This window comes from Oryctolagus cuniculus, chromosome 9 (assembly GCF_051225735.1).
Source record: "Oryctolagus cuniculus isolate XC-2025 breed Fujian yellow rabbit chromosome 9, ASM5122573v1, whole genome shotgun sequence".
Lineage (NCBI taxonomy): Eukaryota > Metazoa > Chordata > Mammalia > Lagomorpha > Leporidae > Oryctolagus > Oryctolagus cuniculus.
Genome location: NC_142875.1, coordinates 63,096,457 through 63,121,834, shown reverse-complemented (window position 1 = coordinate 63,121,834; position 25,378 = coordinate 63,096,457). Strand labels below are relative to the sequence as shown.

General features: G+C 38.8%; 1 protein-coding gene across 3 annotated transcripts in view; it reads left to right on the top strand.

Annotated features, from left to right (window-relative positions):
- The window catches only part of CCDC122 (coiled-coil domain containing 122), a 76,203-nt gene that overhangs the window by 38,759 nt on the left and 12,066 nt on the right, over positions 1–25,378 (top strand). For all 3 annotated transcript variants that reach the window (XM_070048768.2, XM_089303639.1, XM_089303640.1), the window contains one exon: positions 11,553–11,634. In XM_070048768.2, the coding sequence (XP_069904869.1) occupies positions 11,553–11,634 (82 nt within the window). The remainder of the gene's footprint in view (positions 1–11,552; positions 11,635–25,378) is intronic.

Sequence of the window (25,378 nt, the reverse complement as noted above, 5' to 3'; positions counted from 1 at the left end):
TTTTAAGTATTATGAGTGAGAAATTATTTGAGAAAGAAATTTTCCCCTTGATCTAATCTTGAAAAGTATGTCAGATAATATAGCCTTTCAGAGTAATCAAGAAAAACAAAAAATTGAGGTTCCTCAGGCCTGATATTTAGTAGATATTATATTTCAGCACAGTTATAACTCTAAATTTAGAAAACCGAAATTCTGTAGTTTTTTTTTTTTTAATATAAATGAACCTCCCTTAGACCATGAGCTCTTCTGGCTTACCAGTTTTTCTCATACATGCTTCTAGTTTAAAAATTAGTCTTCTTGGAGTAAACACCCAATTCAGAACTGTATTCCTTGTTTTCTTTTCCTGGGAAGTGGTCTAAGTTCCTGGCAGACTAAATTGTTCTCACAGCACAGGCCAACTCTGGTCCAGGTGGCCTCAGTGAACCCTGCAGAGATGTCATCCAGTCTTCTGTCTTGAGCATCATCTGCAGTCTGGGCTTCACCTACTCCCTGTGGTCAGCTTCTTTGTCCAATCACAAGGACTTTTTTTTTAAACTTTTATTTCATGAATATAAATTTCCAAAGTACAGCTTATGGAGTACAATGACTCCCCCCCCCCCCATAACTTCCCTCCCACCCGCAACCCTCCCTTTCCCGCTCCCTCTCCCCTTCCATTGACATCAAGATTCATTTTCAATTCTTTATATACAGAAGATCAGTTTAGCATATATTAAGTAAAGATTACAACAGTTTGCACCCACATAGAAACACAAAGTGAAAAATACTGTTTCAGTACTAGTTATAGCATTAAATCACACTGTGCAACACATTAAGGATAGAGATCCTACATGAGGAGTAAGTGCACAGTGACTCCTGTTGTTGACTTAACAAATTGGCACTATTGTTTATGGCATCAGTAATCACCCTAGGCTCTTGTCATGAGTTGCCAAGGCTATTGAAGCCTTTAGAGTTCTCTGACTCTGATCCTATTTAGGCAAGGTCGTAGTAAGAATGGAAGTTCTCTCCTCCCTTCAGAGAAAGGTACCTCCTTCTTTGATGACCTGTTCTTTCCACAGGGATCTCACTCGCGGACATCTTTCATTTAGGTTTTTATTTTTTTTTTTTAATTTTTTTTTTTTTGCCAGAGTGTCTTGGCTTTCCATGCCTGAAATACTCTCATGGGCTTTTCAGAAGGATACACATGCCTTAAGGGCTGATTCTGAGGCCTGAGTGCTGTTTAGGACATCTGCCATTCTATGAGTCTGCTGTGTATCTCGCTTCCCATGTTGGATTGTTCTCTCCCTTTTTTACTCTATCAGTTAATATTTGCAGACACTAGTCTTGTTTATGTGATCCCTTTGGTTCTTAGTCCTATCATTATGATCAATTGTGAACTGAAATTGATCACTTGGACTAGTGAGATGGCATTGGTACATGCCACCTTGATGGGATTGAATTGGAATCCCCTGGTATGTTTCTAACTCTACCGTTTGGGGCAAGTCAGCTTGAGCATGTCCCAAATTGCACATCTCTTCCCTCTCTTATTCCCACTCTTATATTTACCAGCAATCACTTTTCAGTTAAGTTTTAACACTTAAGAATAACTGTGTATTGATTACAGTATTCAACCAAAAGTATTAAGTAGAACAAACCAAAAAAAAAATACTAAGAGGGATAACGTATTAAGTTGTTCATCAACAGTCAGGGCAAGGGCTGATCAAGTCACCTTTTCTCATAGTGTTCATTTCACTTTAACAGGTTTCCTTTTTGGTGCTTGCTTAGTTGTCACTGATCAGGGAGAACATATGATATTTGTCCCTTTGGGACTGGCTTATTTCACTCAGCATAATGTTTTCCAAATTCCTAACAGGGATCACTTTTCAGTTAAAATTTAAACACCTAAGAATAATTGTGTGTTAATTACAGAGTTCAACCAATAGTACTAGAACAAAAAAAATTCTAACATGGATAAAGTATTACATTGTACATCAACAGTCAGGACAAGAGCTGATCAAGTCACTGTTTCTCATAGTGTCCATTTCACTTAAACAGGTTTCCCCTTTGGTGCTCAGTTGTCCCCGATCAGGGAGACCATATGATATTTGTCCCTTTGGGACTGGCTTAGTTCACTCAGCATGATGTTTTCCAGACTCCTCCATCTTGTTGCAAATGACCGGGTTTCATTGTTTTTGACTGCTGTATAGTATTCTATAGAGTACATGTCCCATAATTTCTTTATCCAGTCTACTGTTGATGGGCATTTGGGTTGGTTCCAAGTCTTAGCTATTGTGAATTGAGCTGCAATAAACATTAATGTGCAGACAGCTTTTTTGTTTCCCAGTATAATTTCCTTTGGGTAAATTCCAAGGAGTGGGATGGCTGGGTTGAATGGTAGGGTTATCTTCAGGTTTCTGAGGAATCTCCAGACTGACTTCCATAGTGGCTTAACCAGTTTGCATTCCCACCAACAGTGGGTTAGTGTCCCTTTTTCCCCACATCCTCTCCAGCATCTATTGTTGGTAGATTTCTGAATGTGAGCCATTCTAACTGGGGTGAGGTGAAACCTCATTGTGGTTTTGATTTGCATTTCCCCGATTGCTAGTGATCTTGAACATTTTTTCATGTGTCTGTTGGCCCTTTGGATTTCCTCTTTTGAAAAATGTCTATTGAGGTTCTTGGCCCATCTCTTAAGTGGGTTGTTTGTTTTGATGTTGTGGAGTTTCTTGATTTCTTTGTAGATTCTGGTTATCAACCCTTTATCTGTTGCATAGTTTGCAAATATTTTTTCCCATTCTGTCGGTTGCCTCTTCACTCTCCTGACTGTTTCTTTTGCAGTACAGAAACTTCTCAATTTGATGCAATCCCAATAGTTAATTTTGGCTTTGACTGCCTGTGCTTCTGGGGTCTTTTCCAAGAAGTCTTTGCCAGTACCTATATCTTGCAGGGTTTTTCCAATGCTCTCTAATAATTTGATGGTGTCGGGTCGTAGATTTAAGTCTTTAACCCATGTTGAGTTAATTTTTGTGTAAGGTGAAAGGTAGGGGTCTTGCTTCATGATTCTGCACATGGAAATCAAATTTTCCCAGCACCATTTATTGAATAGACTGTCCTTACTCCAGGGATTGGTTTTGGATCCGTGATCAAATATAAGTTGGCTGTAGATGTTTGGATTGATTTCTGGTGTTTCTATTCTGTTCCATTGGTCTATCCATCTGTTTCTGTACCAGTACCATGCTGTTTTGATAACAACTGCCCTGTAGTATGTCCTTAAATCTGGTACTGTGATGCCTCCAGCTTTGTTTTTGTTGTACAAGATTGCTTTAGCTATTCGAGGTCTCTTGTGTCTCCATATGAATTTCAGCATCATTTTTTCTAGATCTGAGAAGAAGGTCTTTGGTATCTTGATTGGTATTGCTGTGAATGTATAAATTGCTTTTGGGAGAATGGACATTTTGATGATGTTGATTCTTCCAATCCATGAGCATGGAAGATTTTCCCATTTTTTGGTATCCTCTTCTATTTCTTTCTTTAAGGTTTTGTAATTTTCATTGTAGAGATCTTTAACATCCTTGGTTAAGTTTATTCCAAGGTATTTGATTGTTTTTGTAGCTATTGTGAATGGGATTGATCTTAGCAGTTCTTCCTCAGCCATGGCATTGCCTGTGTATACAAAGGCTGTTGATTTTTGTGCATTGATTTTATATCCTGCTACTTTGCCGAACTCTTCTATGAGTTCCAATAGTCTCTTACTAGAGTTCTTTGGGTCCCCTATATAAAGAATCATATCATCTGCAAAGAGGGATAGTTTGAGTTCTTCCTTCCCAATTTGTATCCATTTAATTTCTTTTTCTTGCCTAATAGCTCTGGCTAGAACTTCCAGAACTATATTGAATAGCAGTGGTGAGAGTGGGCATCCCTGTCTGGTACCAGATCTCAGTGGAAATGCTTCCAATTTTTCCCCAATCAATAGGATGTTGGCCGTGGGTTTTTCATATATTGCTTTGATTGTATTGAGGAATGTTCCTTCCATACCCAGTTTGCTTAGAGTTTTCATCATGAAAGGGTGTTGTATTTTATCAAATGCCTTCTCGGCATCTAATGAGATAATCATATGGTTTTTCTTCTGCAGTCTGTTAATGTGGTGTATCACATTGATTGTTTTACACACATTGAACCATCCCTGCATACCAGGGGTAAATCCTACTTGGTCCGGGTGAATGATCTTTCTGATGTGTTGTTGCATTCTATTGGCGAGAATTTTATTGAGGATTTTTGCATCTATGTTCTTCAGGGATATTGGTCTGTAATTCTCTTTCAATGCTGCATCTTTTTCCGGCTTAGGAATTAAGTTGATGCTGGCTTCATAGAAAGAATTTGGGAGGATTCCCTCTTTTTTATTGTTCTGAATAGTTTGAGAAGAATTGGAGTTAGTTCTTCTTTAAATGTCTGGTAGAATTCAGCAGTGAATCCATCTGGACCTGGGCTTTTCTTTGTTGGGAGGGCCTTTATTACTGTTTCAATTTCTGTCTCAGTTATGGATCTGTTTAGGTTTTCTATGTCTTCCTGGTTCAATTTAGGTAGGTTGCATGAGTCCAGGAATCTATCCATTTCTGATAGGTTTCCCTGTTTGCTGGCATACAGGTCCTTGTAGTAATTTTTGATGATTCTTTTTATTTCTGTGGTGTCTGTTGTTATGTTTCCTTTTTCATCTCTGATTTTATTGATTTGGGTCTTTTCTTTTTTTAGTTAGTTGGGCCAATGGGGTGTCAATTTTGTTTATTTTTTCAAAAACCAGCTCCTCGTTTGGCTGATTTTTTGTAATTTTTTTTTGGATTCAATCCTGTTGATTTCTTCTCTGATTTTAATTATTTCTCTTCTCCTACTAGATTTGGGTCTGGTTTGCTGCAGGTTTTCTAGATCCATGAGATGCATTGAAAGCTCATCTATTTGGTGCCTTTCCAATTTCTTGATGTAGGCACCTATTGCTATAAACTTTCCTCTTAACACTGCTTTTGCTGTATCCCATAAGTTTTGGTATGTTGTGCTGTTATCCTCATTTACTTCCAGAAAGTTTTTGATTTCTCTTTTGATTTCTTCTATGACCCATTGTTCATTCAGGAGCATGTTGTTCAATCTCCATGTGTTTGCATATGCTCTAGGGATTCCTGAGTTGCTAATTTCCAACTTCATTCCTTTATGGTCTGAGAAGCTGTATGGTATGATTCTAATTCTTTTGAATTTGCTGAGACTTGCTTTATGACCTAGTACGTGGTCAATCCTAGAGAAGGTTCCATGTACTGCTGAGAAGAATGTAAATGCTTTCTGTGTAGGATGAAAAGTTCTGTAGATATCTGTTAGATCCATTTGGGCTATAGTGTCGTTTAAATCTACTGTATCCTTCTTGATCTTCTGTCCTGTTGATCTGTCTATTTCTGAGAGTGGAGTATTGAAGTCCCCCAGTACTATTGTATTGGGGTCTAAGTCTCCCTTTAAGTCGCTTAACAGATCTTTTAAATAAACTGGTGGCCTGTAATTAGGTACATATACATTGATAATCATTATATCTTCCTGTTGAATTGATCCCTTGATCATTATATAGTGCCCCTCTTTTTCTCTCCTAACAGTTTTTGTGGTTATGTTGTCCGATATTAAGATGGCTACGCCTACTCTTTTTTCATTTCATTGCATGGTATATCTTTTTCCAGCCTTTCACTTTCAGTCTGTATGGATCTTTGCTGGAAAGATGTGTTTCTTGTAAGCAGCAAATAGATGGGTTTTGTTCCTTAACCCAGTCAGCCAATCGGTGTCTTTTAACTGGACAGTTCAGGCCATTAACGTTCAATGTGACTATTGATAAGTAGTAACTTTGCCCTGCTATTTGCCAAAGATATTTTCTAATATATGTTTTGAACTTCCTGTGAGGTTTCCTTCGTTTACCTTCTTTCATATTGATGACCGTGTTTCTGTGTTTCTGTGTGTAACACATCTTTAAGCATCTTTTGCAGGGCTGGACGAGTGGCAACAAATTCTTTCAATTTCTGTTTGCTATGAAAGGTCTTTATTTCACCTTCATTCACAAATGAGAGCTTTGCAGGGTATAATATTCTAGGCTGGCAGTTTTTCTCTCTTAGTACCTGGGCTATATCTCGCCATTCCCTTCTAGTTTGTGGAGTTTCTGATGAGAAGTCAGCTGTGAGTCTGATTGGAGATCCTCTGAGAGTAATCTGACGTTTCTCTCTTGCACATTTTAGGATCTTTTCTTTATGTTTCACTGCGGTGAGTTTAATTACAACGTGTCATGGTGAGGATCTCTTTTGGTCATGTTTATTAGGGGTTCTATGAGCTTCCTGTACTAGGATGTCTCTGTCCTTCTCCAAATCTGGGAAATTTTCTGCTAGTATCTCACTAAAAAGGCCTTCTAATCCTTTCTCCCTCTCCATGCCTTTAGGAACTCCTAGAACCCGAATGTTGGGTTTTTTAATAGTATCCTGAAGATTCCCCACAATATTTTTTAGATTCTAATTTCTTCTTCTTTTCTTTGGTTTGACTGTATACTTTCCTGTTCTCTGTCTTCTAAGTCCGATAATCTCTCTTCTGCTTCACTCATTCTGTTTTTAAGGCTCTCTAATGTGTTTGTCATTTGATCAATTGAATTCTTCATTTTATTATGATTTCTCATCACTATCACAGTTTCATGTTCTACTAGTTGTTTCATTTCATTTTGATTCCTCCTTAATAATTCATTTTCACGAGAGAGATTTTCTATCTTGTCCATTAAGGATTTCTGTAGTTCAGGAATTTGTTTTTGAATACTTCTTAATGTTCTTATCAATTTTTTGAGATCTGCTTCTTGCATTTCTTCTATCTCATCATCTTCATAATCTTGAATTGGGATGTCTATTTCATTTGTGGGCGTCATAGTGTCTTTCTTGTTCTTGTTACCTCGGTTTCTGCGTATGTTGTTTGGCATATTGGAGATATTCTTTGGTTTCTTCTCATTATACTGTGACTCTAGATTAAGTGGACTGTCTGCTTTTGATGGATCCTTAGAGGCTGTGATGGGGGTGGCCAGAGAGCTCTGTTTGGTTCTTCAGGGTTAAGGGTGTGCCAGAGGTGACTCACCCAGATTGTTCTCCTGCTTGCTTGCTCTCTCTCTCTCTCTTTCTTTTTTTCTGACTCAGTTGGGAAGTAATTCCACCCAGCTGAGTGGAATTGAGGGTAGCTGATGTATGAAATCTGGCCCCTGTGGGTATTTGTCTGGTTACCCTGGGACCACACAAAGAGTTTATGCATCCCTTAGTGTGGTCTCAAATTTCTCAGCAGTCTCTCACCAGTTTGCCCAAGTTACCGAGTTTGTGTACTCGGTGAGTTCTCTCGCCCTCCCCTCAGATTTTCACAGTCTCAGTTCGTTAGCTCCTCACTTTCACTAACTAAGTCTTAACCTCCTGTTATTTCTCCCCACCAGAGTCAGGTTTTTCTGCTTGGCTAATGGCCAGTGCCTCTTTACGTATGTAAAATGGCGCCTGCTCTTTGTCTTGCTCTGCTTTGTAAGGTGAGTGGAGAGAGAGGCTAATGTCCCTGCCAGTTCCCCTTATTTGTTCGTTTTTTCTCTCCTCCAGTCTGCCTGGTGAACTTTCCCCAGTGGGGCTTTCATTCCCTCTAGGCTCTTTCTGCCTTTCCCTGCCAATGTCTTAGGTTACCGAGGTTTTTATCTCACCTCCCCTTCCAGCGCTGGCGCGCAGACTCTGCGGCATGGCTTCTGCGGCTCAGCTTCTGCCATGGTGCAGTTTCTGCGGCTCGCTTCTGCGGCGGCGCGGCTCGGCTTCCACGCAATGGGCGACCTTGCTCTCCCTGTAGGTCCTCTGTGTCATATCCACTAGATCCGGAAGAGTTTCCTCTGCAATTTTTTCCTGAGCCTTTTCCTGTGGCTACAGTAACTCCACTTTTATTAAACTATCTTTTCCTGGACTATCAGTGTGCGCCCTCACTATTCCGCCATCTTGGCTCCACCCCAATCACAAGGACTTTTCTAGTACCATTTAATTCTCTTTATATGCTGACCAACTTTTTTCTTTAGAAACTTTTAGTCTATCCATGTATTGTTCCTCAGTATGAATTCTGTTATAAACTAAATCTTTAAATGTTCTTATGACTGTCAACAGCTAAGAAAATATTAATGTTTATTTATTTTCATCTACTTAAAAGGCAACTCATTTGGGTCTTCCATGTGGGTGGCAGGGGTCTAAGCACTTGCTCCATCCTCTCCTGCCACCCAGCATGCATTGGCAGTAAGTGGGAACCCAAGTGGAGTAGCTTGTACTTGACCCAGCACTCTCATATGGGATACAGGCTCCTAAGAGGTGGTTTAACTTGCTGTGATGCAACACTGGCCCCACAGCAGTTTTTATCTTTCACAACACCCAATTTTCTGCAAAGAAAAGCTGTTATTTCAAGAATATTCTTTCTACTATAGACTTTTAAAATGCCTAATATGAAGCTCAGAGCTGATTCATGACTTCTAAATTTTCAGCAGTATCTTTCCTGATCCTGTCTTGCTAGATGCAGGAGTGATGAGGAAATGTAAATAATTAAGAAAAGATAACTAGTGCCAGGGAAAACTAGGAGGATAAAACCCACAGTTAAGATCTCAAAATATTACTTACTAAATGTGTAACTTATGGGCAAGTTATAGTTGACCAATATAAAGAAATTGATACCTACTTGTAAGCCATATCTTAATAAATATGGAAAATCAGATTGTACACAGTAAAGCTAATCAGCTAATCAAATTAGGCATCATGGGCACCTTCATGGTCAATATAAATGATCTACATGTTATATGTCATACCATATCTGTTTCTCAATTTATTAATCATACTATTTATTGTTACTGTCATACATACTATTACTCAATTTATTAATCATACTATTTTTCAAATACTGCAAATATGAAACAATACTAAGCAATAGGAATGTTCTGGATAATTATATTGTGTCCCATTTAGCAATGTATATATTATTTCATTGAATTCTCAAAATAATGGTGTAAAGTATATATTATACTTGATTTACAGATGGGGAAACTGAGGTGTCTGCAAGTTAAGTAACTTGCCTAAGATTTCATCACATAGGTCATGATGGGCAAAGTTAAAATTCAAAGTCCTAGTTTAGCTACATGGCACTACAAGAAAATGATTCCCAAGGTAAACCTCAATTTCACTGTAAACAATTATTTCTGTATTAATCTTTATTTTGATAAGTTATAAAGCATAATATTGATTTAATCAAAGAAATTTTATGGTTAGAAATGAATAGTAAATAGGTGTTGGTGCTGTGGTGCAGCAGCAGGTTAAGCCATGGGCTGTAATGTTGGCATCTCAAATGGGTACTGGTTCAAATACCAGCTGTTCCATTTCTGATCCAGCTCCCTGCTTATGTACCTAGGAAAGCAGAGGAAAATGGACCAGGTAACTGTGCTGCTGTGTGGGAGACTCAGAAGAATTTCCTGGCTCCTGGCTTCAGCCTGGCCTAGCCCTGGGCGTTGTGGTCTTTTGGGGAGTGAACCAGCAGATAGAAGAGATTCTCTCTCTCTCTCTCAAACTTTCAGATAAACAAACACATCCTAAAAAATGAATGCCACTCAATTTATAGGGAATACCACATGTGGAGCAGTGTTGGAAGAATATTTTGGGGGCTGGCATTGTGGTATGAGACCAGTTCATGTCTTGGCTGCTCTATTTCCAATCCAGCTCCCTGCTGATGCTTCTGTGAAGGCAGTAGAAGATGGTCTGAATACTTTGGCTCCTGTCACCTGTGGGGAGCAACTCGGACTAGACTAAGTTACTCGAATTAAGACCTATTCTATGCATCTGCTCTCCCACAATATGGCGCTGGGAGAGGAGTAAACAGCTTCTACGCAGCTGTCTCTCGCCAACTTGAGTGATGACCTGCAGGAGCTGATCCTGCTCCTGATTGGAGGAGAGCAGCATACTCGGCATGTGGGTAGCAGAGTTGGGATTAGTGGAAGAGGACTATAAAGGAGGAGAGAAACGGCATGCACCAGGAACATCTAAGGGGAACACCTGTGCAGCCCCCGAGAGAGCCGGCCGGCGGTGTGCTGCTCCCCCGCGGAAGTGGGGAAAGTGGCAGGGGGAACCGCCCTTCCACGGAGGTGGAAGGGTCAGCAGCCAACCTGGGAAGAACCAGCAGCAAACCCGGGAAGGGCCGAGCAGACAAAAAAACAGCGCAGGGTCCTGTGTCGTTCCTCCACGAAGAGGGGGAGCGACATAATGGTGCCGTGACTCGGATATGAAGCCTAGGCAGGGTTTAGTGCCGTTCCTCCGTGAAGAGGGGGAGCGACAGTCACCCACTTGAGAGACCCACATGAAGCTCCTGTCTCCTGGCTTTAGTCTGGCCCAGCTCTTGCCATAGCAGCCAGCTGGGGAGTGAACTAGCAGATGGAAGAGCTCTCTGTCTCTCCTTCTCTCTTTCTCTGAAACTCTGCCTTTCAAATAAATAAACAAAAAAATCATAAAAAATTTTGGCTAAGAAAAATGGAATCCTATTTATAAAGATTGATTTGGAAACTTTTAGAGTTCACATGGGAGATTGCAATTAAAACCTTTAAGTTCTTATATTATTTTACATTGAACATGGAATTCACTGTTCATCCATAAAATTATTAAAGGGCTATATTAATACTATGGTGATTTCAGATTACTGGTGAAGTAGTCAGTAATTCAAAAGAACATGAGTTTTAATTTGTGAACTTCTCATATTTTAGTTGCTCATATTTTCAATATTATGAATATTTTATTTTTCATTACTCAAGCTAATGACCAGAAGCTAAAAGTTATAAGCCTGTCAAAAATAACTTTTTATATGGATTTGTAATGTGTTTCTAAGAAAAGTATTTTTTCTTTGTTGATAAATTTGGCAGTGTAAGGAATAGGTCTTCTATATCACATTAGCTGCCATATAACACTATTTCTTGAATGTACTGAACTATGACCAAAACGAGGAAAAATAAATTGAAACAGATACTAATAACAGAATAGATTTACACAATACATAGCTAAGAATGGGATACTCCAAATTGCTTTTTCTTTTCTGCAATGTTCCATTTAAATAATGGCTGCAAGCTCTAGATCGTTAGAAAAATAAAAATAGCATATGATTTGGTAATGACAGGGTTGCTGTTTACATAATGCAGTGAAGACAGACATGAAGTAATGAGACTTCAACCTCTTAATTAATGCGATGATGTTATTTCAAAAGCAAAACTAGAGTTCATGTGATAAATAGTTTTAAAAGCCTTCTTACCCAGAAAGCTCTCTGGCATAAAAAATCATGTCAAAATTGAAAGAAAGCCTTTAAATTACCAAAATTTTCTAACACTGCTCAATCTCATAGCACAAGATAATTTAGCAGCAGTGATAATACACTGGTAGTCTAAGATAAATCTTCAAATGGGTTTTGTTTAAAATAAGTCAAGACACCTACTTTATTGTCTATTATTCATTACATTATCTTACATAGAATAAACACACGTAATCCCTGTGCTTGTATTGCAGAAGCTTCCTCTGGGTGATTTCAAGACTGTCTTTCTCAAAATTCACTGTGCTTCTTTGGAAGAAAACAGAGTCTACAGTTTGTGTGAGTTGTTTCATCCCCAGTGACCTAGCCAAACTAACTCATGCACAGTCATCCAGCCAGATGTCAGCACATGTACTTGGTTGAAAATTTCTTATTATTCCAGTTCAGCCATCCTTTCCAGAGACTTTATATAATAAGTCTCAAAGTGTCTGTCATTCCTTAGATGTAACGTTGACTTTGTTGGGCTATTGAATAATGTTGATACTACTTTAATTTTAATTTGTGATTCATAAAGATTTGTATAAAAAAGTCTCAGAAATACTTTTTTACCTTTCACTAATTTAGATTATTCATCTTCAAAGTCTTCCAGTCTCAATTAATCTGTCAATGCAATTTGCCTATGCACAATTTACTGATGATTAGTTTAATTCCTTCATGTTTCTTTCATCTCTTCCATCAAAAGTGTCACTTCATTCAGATTTTAACCTTTTCAGTCTCTGTACAACCATAGGTTACAATTCCCATTTTTATTATAACTTCAAAGCATTATCCACTAGTCTAATATGAAATTCTAAACATTGAAAGCAATCTCTTTATTTGTAACTGGTATACAAGAGAATCTATCTTCTCCTTACTTTAAAATGCTTCACAAAGAAAAGCTTTCTCTGTTGTATTTGATAGACACGGTCAATACCCTGCCAGATCCTTTCAGACTTTTCCTTTGTTCTTTTCAAGTAACCCTTTCCCAACTGAAGCATGATTTTGCCTCCAGATGCCCCTGCACTAGATGGTCTTTGGAAGGTTTGCCACCCTGGAAAGGAAGGCATTTGGAGAGTGAAGCAGCAGATGGGAGATCTCTGTCTCCTCCAGCTCTCTTTCTCTCTCTCTCTCCCTCTCTGTCTTTGACTTTCAAATAAGTAAAATAATTTTTTTGACAAGCAGAGTGGACAGTGAAAGAAAGAGACAGAGAGAAGGTCTTCCTTTTGCCGTTGGTTCACCCTCCAATGGCTGCCACAGCTGGTGCATTGTGGTGATCCGAAGGCAGGAGCCAGGTGCTTCTCCTGGTCTCCCATGTGGGTGCAGGGCCCAAACACTTGGGCCATCCTCCACTGCACTCCCTGGCCATAGCAGAGAGCTGGCCTGGAAGAGGGGCAACCGGGACAGAATCCGGTGCCCCGACCGGGACTAGAACCCGGTGTGCCGGCGCCACAAGGCGGAGGATTAGCCTATTGAGCCACGACACCGGCCAAATAAGTAAAATAATTTTTAAAGGCCTTTTCCTGGTATTTCAGTCTTACACAGCTACTTTTCTCATTCTTGTCTTGCTACTCTTACCAGTTTCTCCTGGGAAGGCTTCAATATTAAATCACTTGCTGAAGATTCTTAATCTCAGAGACTACTTCTGGGAATCCTATGCTAAGTCACCTTGCAAAAACATTCACACACTGAACACTGTTTTCAAGAGATGACTATTTACTCCTGTTTCTCCCTCACCCCAGAGCAATTCCACTCAGCACCTTCGAAATCTAATCACTGTCTCATTTGGTATAATTTTGATATGATTTGTTTGCTTTACATAAAAAAGGAAGCCAAAAGGTACAACCTTTATTCCATGTATTAGTACATCAATAGAGATATAGCATTAACTTCATTCCATGTATTCAGTATAATAAGGGTATACCATTAGTTAGCATTAAAAATAATAAAATTCTTTTTTATTGTTTTACAGTTTTTAAATTAAAATCTATTATTTCCTAATGCTAGTACAAGCATAGCTGTTCCTGCTTGCTTTTGGTTTCCATTTGCATGGTATGTCTTTATCCATCCCTTTACTTTCAGTCTATGTGTGTCTTAACTGGCGAAGTAAGTTTTCTTTTTTTGAAGATTTTATTTATTTATTTGAGAGGTAGAGTTACAGTGAGAGGGAGAGACAGAGAGAAAGGTCTTCCTTCTGTTGGTTTACTCCCCAAACGGCCGCTACGGCCAGCGCTGCGCTGATCCAAAGCCAGGAGCCAGGAGCTTCTTCCTGGTCTCCCATGTGGGTGCAGGGGCCCAAGGACCTGGGCCATCTTCTGCTGCTTTCCCAGGCCACAGCACAGAGCTGGATTGGAAGAGAAGCAGCCAGGACCAAAACCGGCGCCCATATAGGATGCCAGTGCCTCAGGCCAGGGTTTTAACCTACGGCACCACGGCACGGCCCCCAAAGTGAGTTTTTGTAAGCAGCATTTTGTCAGGTTTGTTTTCTTATTCATTCAGCCAGTCTGTATCTTTCAATAGGGAAAATTAGTTCATTTACACTCAAGGTATTCTTGATAAATGAATACATATTCCTGTCATTAATATTTTTCTGATTATCTTATATATCCATTGTTCCTTTCTCTGATGTTCATTTTTGTGGCATGGTGCTTTTCTGTGTTGACATGGTGTGACTTTTTTTATTTCTTTTTTCTGTATCTGTTCTATGGTTAAGTTTTATACTTTCTCATGTTTTCATGATGATAGTTATCATCTTTTTGTTTCAGTAAGAGTCAGTCTAATGATGATGAAACTTATAAGTGTTTGCTTGTCATATAAAGTCCTTAGTTCTCTTTCATTTCTGAAGGACAGCTTTGCTAGGTGTAGTGTTCTTAGTTGTCAGTCTTTCAGGACTGAATAGATCAGCCTTCCTCTCCTGCCTGCAAAGTTTCTGTTGAGAATTGTCTAGGATTCCCTTGTAAGTACCTTGGCACTTCCCTCTCTGTTTTTAGAATTCTCTCTTCATCCAGCAGTTTTGACAGTTTGACTATAACATGTCTCATAAAGGATCCTTTTTGGTTGAATCTTTTAGGGGTCCTTTGAACTGTCTGAATCTGAATCTTTCATAAGGTTTTAAAACTTTTTCAAGAATTATTCTTTGAATAGGTGTCCTGTGACTTTTCCCTTCTCCTCTTCTTCTGGAACATCCAATAATGTGAATTTTTGCTCACTTAATTGTGTTCTATTAAGGCTCAATGGCTTTCTTTGTTATTTTTCATTTATTCTTCTTCTTTTTAAATCTGACAGTGTTTTTTCTTAAGATCTGCCTTTAAGCTCATAAATTCTTCTGACCGCTCAATTCTGACGTTGAGGCTCTCACCAACAGTATTTACGTCATACTAGTCTTTAGCTCTAAGACATAGGAATGGTTCTCCTTTATGTTCACTCCCTAGTGGCTGAATATTTCATTTATCTCATGATTTATCTTCCTAATTTTGTTAAACTGTTCTGTCTGTATTCTCTTGTATCTCATTATGTTTCCTTAAAGTCATTCTTTTGAATGGATTGCCTGACGTGGTTACCTTGTTTTTCATGCTTCTTGCACCCATATGTTGGTATTTGTGATCTAATGATTTATTCAACTTATAGGGTGGATTTGATAGTAAAAGATCTTTTACTGGCAATGTGTCCTAGGGTGTTGGTTGGATATCTTGTGTTGGCTTTGGTTCCAGATGGGCCCGTTAGTGTAGTGTTTGTGCGGATTCTTCAGCTACAATCAACAATGGTAATGTCTGCTGGTGTTTCAGTGGCATAGGAATTGTGGGATTGCACAGTCGAATGGGATGCTGTTTCCTTAGGCAGATAAGGTTTGCTGGCAGTTCTGGGTGTACTGCATCCTGAGGTTGATATGGAGTGCCTGTCCATTCCATGAGTCATGTGAGGGCAGGATCATCTTATCAGTCCCAGATGGGTGTGGAACAGCATACCTGGCAGCAGAGTGGGGTGCCTATCTGTGTCTGAGGGCCACATGGGCCTGAGTCACACCAATAAATCCGAGAGGCATGTGTCAGAGTCCAAGGACTGCACAAGTGACTTTGACAGATTCCACCCTGCTTGGGAGGTCTGGCCATCTGACTCCTGAGACCGAGTGGGTGGGCAGTATGCTTTTTAGGGCCTCCACAGAGTGAGCTGAGAACAGGCTGTGCATCTGCTTCTTGAGGAATAGGTATAGGTATAGGGAGTATTTTCTGATTGCTTTCTGAGGGCTTCAGTGGCCCACACTACTCAGGAAAGGCTGCTCAACTGCCTTCAGGGTTGTGGGTGGGTGGATAGAGTTGCTTATCCACTTCCCTGGGCATCTGTGGGCCAAACCACCCAGGGTATGCAGCATGGCTGCATTCTGGTGCTCACTGAAGGTGGGTGGGGCCTTTTGAGGAGCTTCAGTGAGTCAAGCTTGTCAGGGTTGGTTGCCCAGGTACCTTAACCTTTTAAATATTGGATATTAAGTACTAAATATTATGGATATTATTGAATTTGATTTGACATAGGATAATATCAAATAAAATATAGTTCATGGGGCCAGCATTGTGTTGCAGTAGGTCGAGCTGCCATTTGTGACAGCATTATCCCATATTGGAATGATGATTCAAGTGCCAGCTGTTGCACTTCCCATTCAACTCCCTGCTGATGTGCCTTCAGAAAGTAGTGGAGGATGGCCCACTGCCACACATGGGAGACCCGGATAGAGTTCTAGGCTCCTTGCTTCAGCCTGGTCAAGCCCTGGCCATTGTGGCCATTAGTGAGTGAATCAGTAGATGGAAGATCGATCTCTCTCTCCCTCCCTCTCTCTCTTTCTCTCCCCCCTCTCTCCTGGTCACTCTGCCTTTCAAATAAGTAAATGTTTAAAAATTAAAAAATAAACAAGAAGATAATTCATTTGTCATTTATAAAAGAATATGAAAATTAGTTGTTCCTTGACTACTTTCAAAAATCCACTTTAATAATTTTAAACTAAAGTATATGAACATTTATCAAGATCAAAGCCTTTCAAAAAATGCTCTTCTGGAGAATGTAGTGTTACTTTTAGGTAGCTCTAAGGAAAATAAATGTTCTGAACAAATCATAAGAAATGTGCTTTTGTGTGCTGCCATTATAATGACTTTGAACTGTGCTTTTAAAGTATTTTGTATATTGAAAAATTATATAAAGCATTTCTTCCTTTAAAAAAGAAAGGTGTAATAAGCTTTGTGAGAATTCAGCTAAACAGGTGGACTGTATGAGAAGAGAAAGGAAAATTCTTATTAAAAACAGAAGTCATAAAATTTCTGTGAATATACTAGTGTAATAATAAATTTAATTTATATTTAGGATGACTTGGAGAAATTTAATTCTATTTTATGGTTTCTGCATAGTTATGCATGATTATGGAAGTTATAATTTTAGCTAATTTGTTTCCAATGACACACTTTCTTTTACAACTGTACCTATTGTAAAATCATTTTCAAGAAACCAGCATTGTCTATTATGTTATTTTTGAACTACTAAAAATAGCCATTTTTATAATTTTCAAATTTTCTTTTCATTTTTCTCCTAGATTTACAATATTTCATGAGCCAATGACACAGGGGTTTTGAGCACTTCTCAGAGTTTTGGTATCAGAAATATCCTTAACCATGCTCATTACATTAGGCCTTAGATAGTGTTAATTTTCTCACACAAGTAATGACTTTGAAAAACCCTTGTCTAGACTGTTGAAGAACAGTGTTTTTTTTCATACTATTTATTGAACTCTTTACTTAACATAGAGTTAATCATACGTGTATAAAGTTAATTGAAAATAGATCTTAGTAAAAAATAAGAATGGGAATAGTAGAGGGAGGAAGAAGAGGGGTGGGAGGGTAGGTATGGTGGGAAGAATCACTATGTTCTAAAGTTGTAATTATGAAATGTATGAAGTTTGTAGTCTTTAAATAAAAGGTTTCCAAAAATTTTTTTTCTCACACAAATGGAGTTCTGAGCTTTTATTAGGATGTTCCAGATCCTTTAATTTTCAGATACAGTTTGGTATAACAGTGGTTGCTTTAACTAAGGATATTTGAGAAATAATGTCCACAACAAAATGAGAAAGCACTGAATAGTCAGTAAATAAACAACCACAGCACCACAGTGTAATACCTCATATACTAAAGAGAAAATGAGTATTCTATAATATTAACTGTTGTAATTGCTAATATTACATAATGATTTAGGCAAATAAATTCAAGAATACCAAAGTCCCTGAAATTATATGCCTTCCTTGAACCTGAATTTAAAAGATAGCCCTATGTAATATGGTGGACATTAGCTAGGTATGAATAAAGAAAAAAAGGCCAAATGTACTTATTTTTTTAAGGATTTATTTATTTGTTTGAAAGGCAGAGAGAGAGAGAGAGATCTTCCATCTACTGGTTCACTCCCCAAATGGCCACAACTGCCAGGGCTGAGCCAGGCTGAAGCCAGGAACCAGGAGCTTCTTCCAGGTCTCCCACAGGGGTGCAGGGGCCCAAGTACTTGGACCATCTTCCAATGCTTTCCCAGTCACATTAGCAGGGAGCTGGATAGGAAGAGGAGTAGCTGGTACTTGAACTGGCACCCATATGGGATGCCAGCATTGCAGGCAGCAGCTTAACCTTCTACGCCACAGCACCGGACCCAGATATAATTTATTTTTAAATGTGAAAAGACATTATTAGTTTGTATATAACCAAGAATATAAACTCATTGAATGAATTAAGAGAAATAATATATTACAAACATTATGGATAATATATTCTATTTTTTAAAGATTATTTATTTATTTGAAAGTCAGAGTTACACAGAGAAAGAAGAGAGGCAGAGAGAGAGGTCTTCCATCCACTGGTTCACTCCCCAAATGGCCAAAACGGCTGGAGCTGCACCAATCCAAAGCCAGGAGCCAGGAGCTTCTTCTGAGTCTCCCACTCAGGTGCAGGAGCCCAAGGACCTGGGCCATCTTCTACTGCTTTCCCAGGCTATAGCAGAGAGTGGCCTAGTAAGTGGAGCAGCCGGGTCTCGAACCAGCACCCATATGGGATGCTGGCGCTTCAGGCCAGGGCATTAACCTGCTGCACCACAGCACTGGCCTCCAATATATTCAATTTTTTTAAAGTGGCTATGAACTGTGTGTCAAAGAGCTGGGAATATTTAGCCATCTCTAGACCGAGGACTATTTCCATTAGGATAAATATTTCCTGTTCTTCTATCCCAACTTCGTCATATCTTGAGTCTTTCACCATCCTAGTCACATTCTTTTGAATATATTTTGCTCTGATATTTTCCTATCAAAGATATAGAGTAGAAAAGGATACCTAAGGTATAACCTGATAAGCCACTTATGGAAGAGTTCTATTTCATCCCATACTTTGGACTCAATTTTAATTCAAGCTAAGTTTACAAAGGCTTTTTTTGGTAGTCACATCATATAATTTGCTCATATTCAAGCAAACACTATTCTGAATAGGAAAATAAATTTCAAGGATATTGGTAATAGCATGTGCATTCTCTAAAACATCCTCAAAAAGGGAATTATGAAAGCTAACAGTTTCTGAGCTTTTACTGTGGGCTACTATAACAGTATGAAGTACATCACCAGCAGTACCATTTTAGAGAAGAGAAACTGATTTATATGTTGTAGTGCTTTGGCCGGCCAGAAAACCTGATTCACAGTGAGAGGAAGCATAGATGCTTGATTCTGCTTCTGTAAGTTTTAGCTGATTTTTAGCAATATGCAAAGGCCAGGTTTTCTTATTAAGGCACCATAATGAAGTCATAGAGCTTTCTATATTTTATATTTTAATCAATGATATTATTATTATTATTTATGTTGAATCTTTGATGAGTGGTGTCTTCTTCAATTTAGCTTTTATAAGGGATCTTCAAAATGTTCATGAAAAATGCATATTTAAAAAACTGTACATGGATTTAAATTTTTTTGCACCAAATTTTTTTTGCATCAGAATAAACGTATCTTTCAATTCTATTTCTCCATGAACTTTTTGAAGTACCTTCATGTACCTTTCGCCAATATCCTAAGTGTTTCATAACTTAACTTGGCTTAAAGGGTTGTGAGTTGTCCCAGACACAGTACCTGCATTCCCTGCCTCAGACCCCATACCTTCCTTTTTTTTTAAATTTATTTTTTAAGGAATGCAAATTTCATATGTACAACTTTAGGAATATAGTTATTCTTCCATATCTTCTTACTTTACCATGGACTTCTTATTACTTTATTAGGGAATAGTATGTAGAGACAACAACCTGAGCACTAAGGGTGCTCATTAAAACTAGGTTGTTTCTATTCCTAGGACTCCTCAGTGGGTATAAGTGAGATATATAAAATTTTGGGGCCCAAAATAATAATCATTGTATGCTATATTTCAAGTCAAATTAAAAATTATATATAATTTTATTTAACACCTTCAAATTTATATTTTTCTATTATGCTAACAGTCTTATTTCCTAAGCTACATTAATGCAAATATTTATTATTTTTGAAAAACAATAATGTTTTTTAAATGGTAAACCAATTTCAGACTTTTTTGTGTTCTTTTTAAATCCCTTAAAATAATCAGTTGTGCCATGAAATGATGATATATCTATATGATTCCAGATTCAAACTATAAAATTGGTATGTTTGTTTACAAAGTTCTGAGTTAATTTCCTGCTCCTTACTTTTGTTTTCTTCCTCTCACATAAAAAAACAAATGCTTTCTCCAGCCTTAGCAACCACTACCCTCTTCCTGTATCTATTACTCTAGATATCTCATGTAAATGGAATCATATAATATTTGTCCTTTTGTGCCTGACTGATTTCCCTTTGCATAATGTTGTCAAGATTTATTTATGTTGTAGCATGTGTCAGAACTTCCTTTCTTTTTAAGACTGACTTACATGCCTTTGTATATGTATACCACATTTTGTTTATCCATTCATTTGTTGATGAACAATTGCATTTCTTTGACATGATAGCTATGGTAAATAATGCTGTTATAAACATGGGTGTACAGAAATCTGTTTGAGTCCTCACTTTCAGCTTTCGAGTTATATATTCTTGAATGTCTGAATGTCTCTCCTAAAAATCATGTAGGGGAGGGAAACTTAATCCCCAATGCAACTGCCTTGGTAGGTGGAGTCTGACAGGCTCCCCTCACAAATAGGCTGATGCCATCAAACAAACAGCTTGCAGGAGTGGGTTCTCCCTTGTGCTTTTTGGCCATGTGATTTCAGAGTCTGTCACTCTCTTGACATTCCACCCTTCACCACGTGAGGACTAAGCAAGAAGGCAAGCCTTACCTGCTCTGGCTTTGATCTTGTACCTCCCCACCTCCAGCACTACCAAAAATGTATGTCTGCTCTTTAGTTACCCAGTCTCAGGTATTCTGTTACCGCAGCACGAAATGGACTAAGAGATATACCTAGAAGTAGAACTGCTGGATTACATGGCAATGCTATGTTTAACTTTTTGAAGAACCACAATGTTCTTTTCCAGGGCATCTGCACCATTTTACATTTCCTCCAGTAGTACACAGTGGTTCCAATTTCTTCACGTTTTTCCAAATCTCATTATTTTCTGGGTTTATGAAAAATGTGATAATCCTCTTCATAGATGTGAAGTAGTATCTATTTGTGACCTTGAACATCTTTTCATGTCATACAACCAGTTATATATCCTTCTTGAAAAAAATCTCTATTCAAGTTCTTTGCATATTTTTTAACCAGGCTGGTTTTATTGTTGTTTTTGAGTTCTGGAAGTTGTTTATATATCCTAGATATTAATATCAGATCTATGATTTGCAAATATTTCCTCACATTTTATGCCTGTCTTTTTACTTCATTCACTGTCCTATCATGTACATAATTTTTAAATCTTGATGAAGTCCAATTTGTCTATTTTTATTGTTGCTGTGCTTATGTTGTCATATCCAAGAAAGCCTTGCCAAATCTAATATTTCCAAGCTTTTCTTCCATGTTCTCTCCTATGAGTGTTTTGGCTTAGCTCCTTACACACAGGTCTTTTATCTATTTTAAGTTAACCTTTGTTAACTCAAAACTTTTGCTTTCGTTTAAGGGCCTACCCAACTTCATTCTTTTTCATAAGGCTATCCAGTTTTCCTAGCACAAGTTGTGGGAAGGATTGTATCCTCCTCGTTGAATTGTCTTGACAATATTGCCAAAAATCTTTAAACCATATATGTGAGGACATATTTCTGGATTTTCTATTCTACCCCTTTGGTTAATGTAGCTATCTTAATGCCAGAATAGTCTTTGTGAAAAGAATAGCAAATATTTTCCCTAGTTTTTCAGTTTTATTTGTTACTTACAGTAGTAATTACTTTTACCATGCCAAAGTTGTTTTTTTTTTATGTAAATTTATCTATATTTTTCTTTATTGTTTTTATATCTTGTTCTTATAAAGGAACAAGGCGATTTTTTTCTAGACATAAATAATAAAATGTCAATTTGTATAGTGATTATATTTAATTTTATGATAAAATGTGCAAAGAAAAAGAAAAAGTGTACCCCTTTGGGAAATGTATGATAATAAACCAAATTGGAAAAGAGGATTGCTGGCCAAACTAGAATTTAATGTTTTGTTTGGAGAAATGATGACAATGAGATGATGGTGGTAATGATGATGATGATAACTACTACCCAACAATTTCATGCTCTAAACAAGGATGTCTTTTTCTTAAGATTTATTTTATTTATTTGAAAGTCAGAGTTACACAGAGAGAGGAGAGGCAGAGAGAGAGAGAGGTCTTCCATCCGATGGTTCACTCCCCAGTTGGCCACAACAGCCGGAGCTGCTCTGATTTGAAGCCAGAAGCCTGGAGCTTCCTCTGGGTCTTCCCACGTAGGTGCAGGTTCCCAAGGACTTGAGCCATCTTCTACTGCTTTCCCAGGCCGTAGAAGAGAGCTGGATTGGAAGTGGAACAGCCAGAACTCAAACTGGTATCCATAGGGGATGCCGGCACTGCAGGCAGTGGCTTTACCCTCCACACCACAGTGTCAGCCCCCACAAGAAGGTCCTTACATGCCCTAAGTATAGGGGAAAAAGAAAGCAGAATCTCTAAGAGTCTTAACTTTAGAGGTATATATTTGAGTTTTAATACATGTTTTACGAGATTTAATTTCATTTATTTATTTATTTATTTATTTTGACAGGCAGAGTGGACAGTGAGAGAGAGAGACAGAGAGAAAGGTCTTCCTTTGCCGTTGGTTCACCCTCCAATGGCCGCCGTGGCCAGCGCGCTGCGGCCGGTGCACCGCGCTGATCCGGTGGCAGGAGCCAGGATCCAGGTGCTTTTCCTGGTCTCCCATGGGGTGCAGGGCCCAAGCACCTGGGCCATCCTCCACTGCACTCCCTGGCCACAGCAGAGAGCTGGCCTGGAAGAGGGGCAACCGGGACAGAATCTGGCGCCCCAACCGGGACTAGAACCCGGTTTGCCGGCGCCGCTAGGCGGAGGATTAGCCTAGTGAGCCACGGCGCCGGCCCTAGATTTAATTTCAAACCCTGTCACTTACTGGTTGTGTGACTTTGAGCAAGTTTCTTAATTTTTTTTTCTTTTTCTGATGATATTAGGCCCTGGGCTTCATTCTCCTCTGTGACTCACTTTATTTTTATTTAGTAAATATAAATTTCCAAAGTACAGTTTATGGATTACAATGGCTCCCCCCCACCATAATTTCCCTCCCACTCACACCCCTCCCATCTCCTGCTCCCTCTCCCATTCCATTCACATCAAGATTCATTTTCAATTCTCTTTATATACAGAAGATCGATTTATTATATATTAAGTAAAGATTTCATCAGTTTGCACCCACACAGAAACACAAAGTGTAAAATACTGTTTCAGTACTAGTTATAGCATTACTTCACATTGGACAACACATTAAGGACAGATCTCACATGAGAAGTAAGTACACAGTAACTTCTGTTGTTGACTTAACAATTTGACACTCTTTTTTATGGCATCAGTAATCTCCCTAGGCTCTAGTCATGACTTGCCAAGGCTATGGAAGCCGTTTGAGTTCTTATATTTACCAAATTTCAATTTTAAAATCTGCAGAAATATAAATGAAAATGTATTTACTTCTTGGAACAGTTGTGGGATTAAATAACAAATACACTTGTAATGGTCTTAGTAATTAGCATTAAGTATTCAATATATGTTAGCTACCATTAATCTTGATTTATAAATGAAATCACTAATGTGATAACAAAATCACATAAAGTCACATAAATAGGATGTTTTAGGGTTGGGATTCAAACCCAAGCTCCAATGTGTTTTCACTCTAAAGCACCTATGCTGTCATTACATCAGTGGAAAGTAATTTTGACATGAATGCTGATGTATAGAAATGCCTAGAGTAGAACAAACTATCTGTTCAGGGAATCATTTTCTGATTAGAAGTAAGATATGTATGCAAGAAACTTACTGTACAAAAGCACGGGGCATGACCCCATGACTGTTGCCTCTTTTTCCGTAGCCAAATGGAAGGTATTCAAGATTGTAGAACTGATAATTCAGAGAAGAAAAGGACTGAGATGGTGTCACTGGTTGAGATAATTAAGATCTTAAGTTGGTAACTGATCAAAAAGATAGAGTAAGTGTCGAAGAGATTTCACAAATAAGACCAGTGTCTGCAAATAATGAAGGGTAGAATTAAAAGGGAGAGAATGATCCCGTGGGAGAAGCAGGACACACAGCAGACTCATAGACTAGCAAATGCCCTAAACAGCACTCTGGCCTCAGAATCAACCCTTGGGGCATTCGGATCTGGCTAAAAGGCCCATGAGAGTCTCATAGGCATGGAAAGCCAAGTCACTGTGGCAAAAATGACCTTAATGAAAGATCTCGGTGAACAAGATCCCAGCAGAAAGAACAGGTCATCAAAGAAGGAGGAACCTTTCTCTGAAGGGAGGAAGGAACCTCAACTGTGATATGGCCTAGACTAAATAAGTTCAGAGTTGGTGAACTCAAGGGGCTTCCATAGCCTCAACAGCTCATGGCAAGAGCCTCAGTGATTACTGACGTCATAAATAAGAGTGCCAATTGTCAAATCAACAACGGGAGTCACTGTGCACGTGCTCCCCACGTAGGATCTCTGTCCTTAATGTGTTTTACTATGAGAGTTAACGATAAAACTACTAGTCGAACAGTATGCTATATCTTGTGCAGTTGTGTGGGTGCAGTCTGTTGAAATCTTTGCTTAGTATATACTAAGTTGATCTTCTGTATATAAAGATAAGTGAAATGAAACTTGATGAAGAATGGGATAGGAGAGGGAGTGGGAGAGGGGAGGTCTGCGGGTGGGAGGGAGGTTATGGGGGGGAAAAGCCACAACAATGCAAAAGTTGCACTTTGTAAATTTACATTTATTAAATAAAAAAAAATCTTATGTTGGATTGTAGAGGCAGAAACCACAGAGTATGTGGGTAAGGAGTGAGTGCATCCCTGCAACAGGGCTATTGCAGCTGGTCCAGGGGTATCCAAGAGTAGACAGGCAATCTGAAGCAGAGCAGGACCAGGAGGAACCCTAGCAGCGAGTCAGTGGGGAACACTTATTCCCGACTCACGTTTCCATAAAGGGAAGAAAAGATCAACCTGTTCTTCAAGAATAGAAAATTCTGGTAGGAATGTTTTTAGTTTATCTCTGATCTTCATCCTTTCCCAACAGATGAACTGACTTGTCTTTTGTGAATTTAGAAGGCTTAGCCCCTGACTCTCCTATGAGCCACTCTGCAAACAAAGTGCAGAGAGGTCGCATTTCCTGGTGGCTATTGTAGTAGAAAATGGAGTTCAACAAGACTGTTGCCTAAATATCTGCGGGTGTGTTCCCCAATCAGCTTTTTCAATAATGAATTTAACATCTTGGTAACTATTTGCTTTCCAAATGAGGGCGTGGAAAACAGGAGAGTAGCAGGGGTCACGGTAAGCAGGGGCTGAAGCAGATGGGTGACTGCTGCCAGGAAGCTCTAGTGGCGGCAGGCAGGCCACGTCTTGTTGGA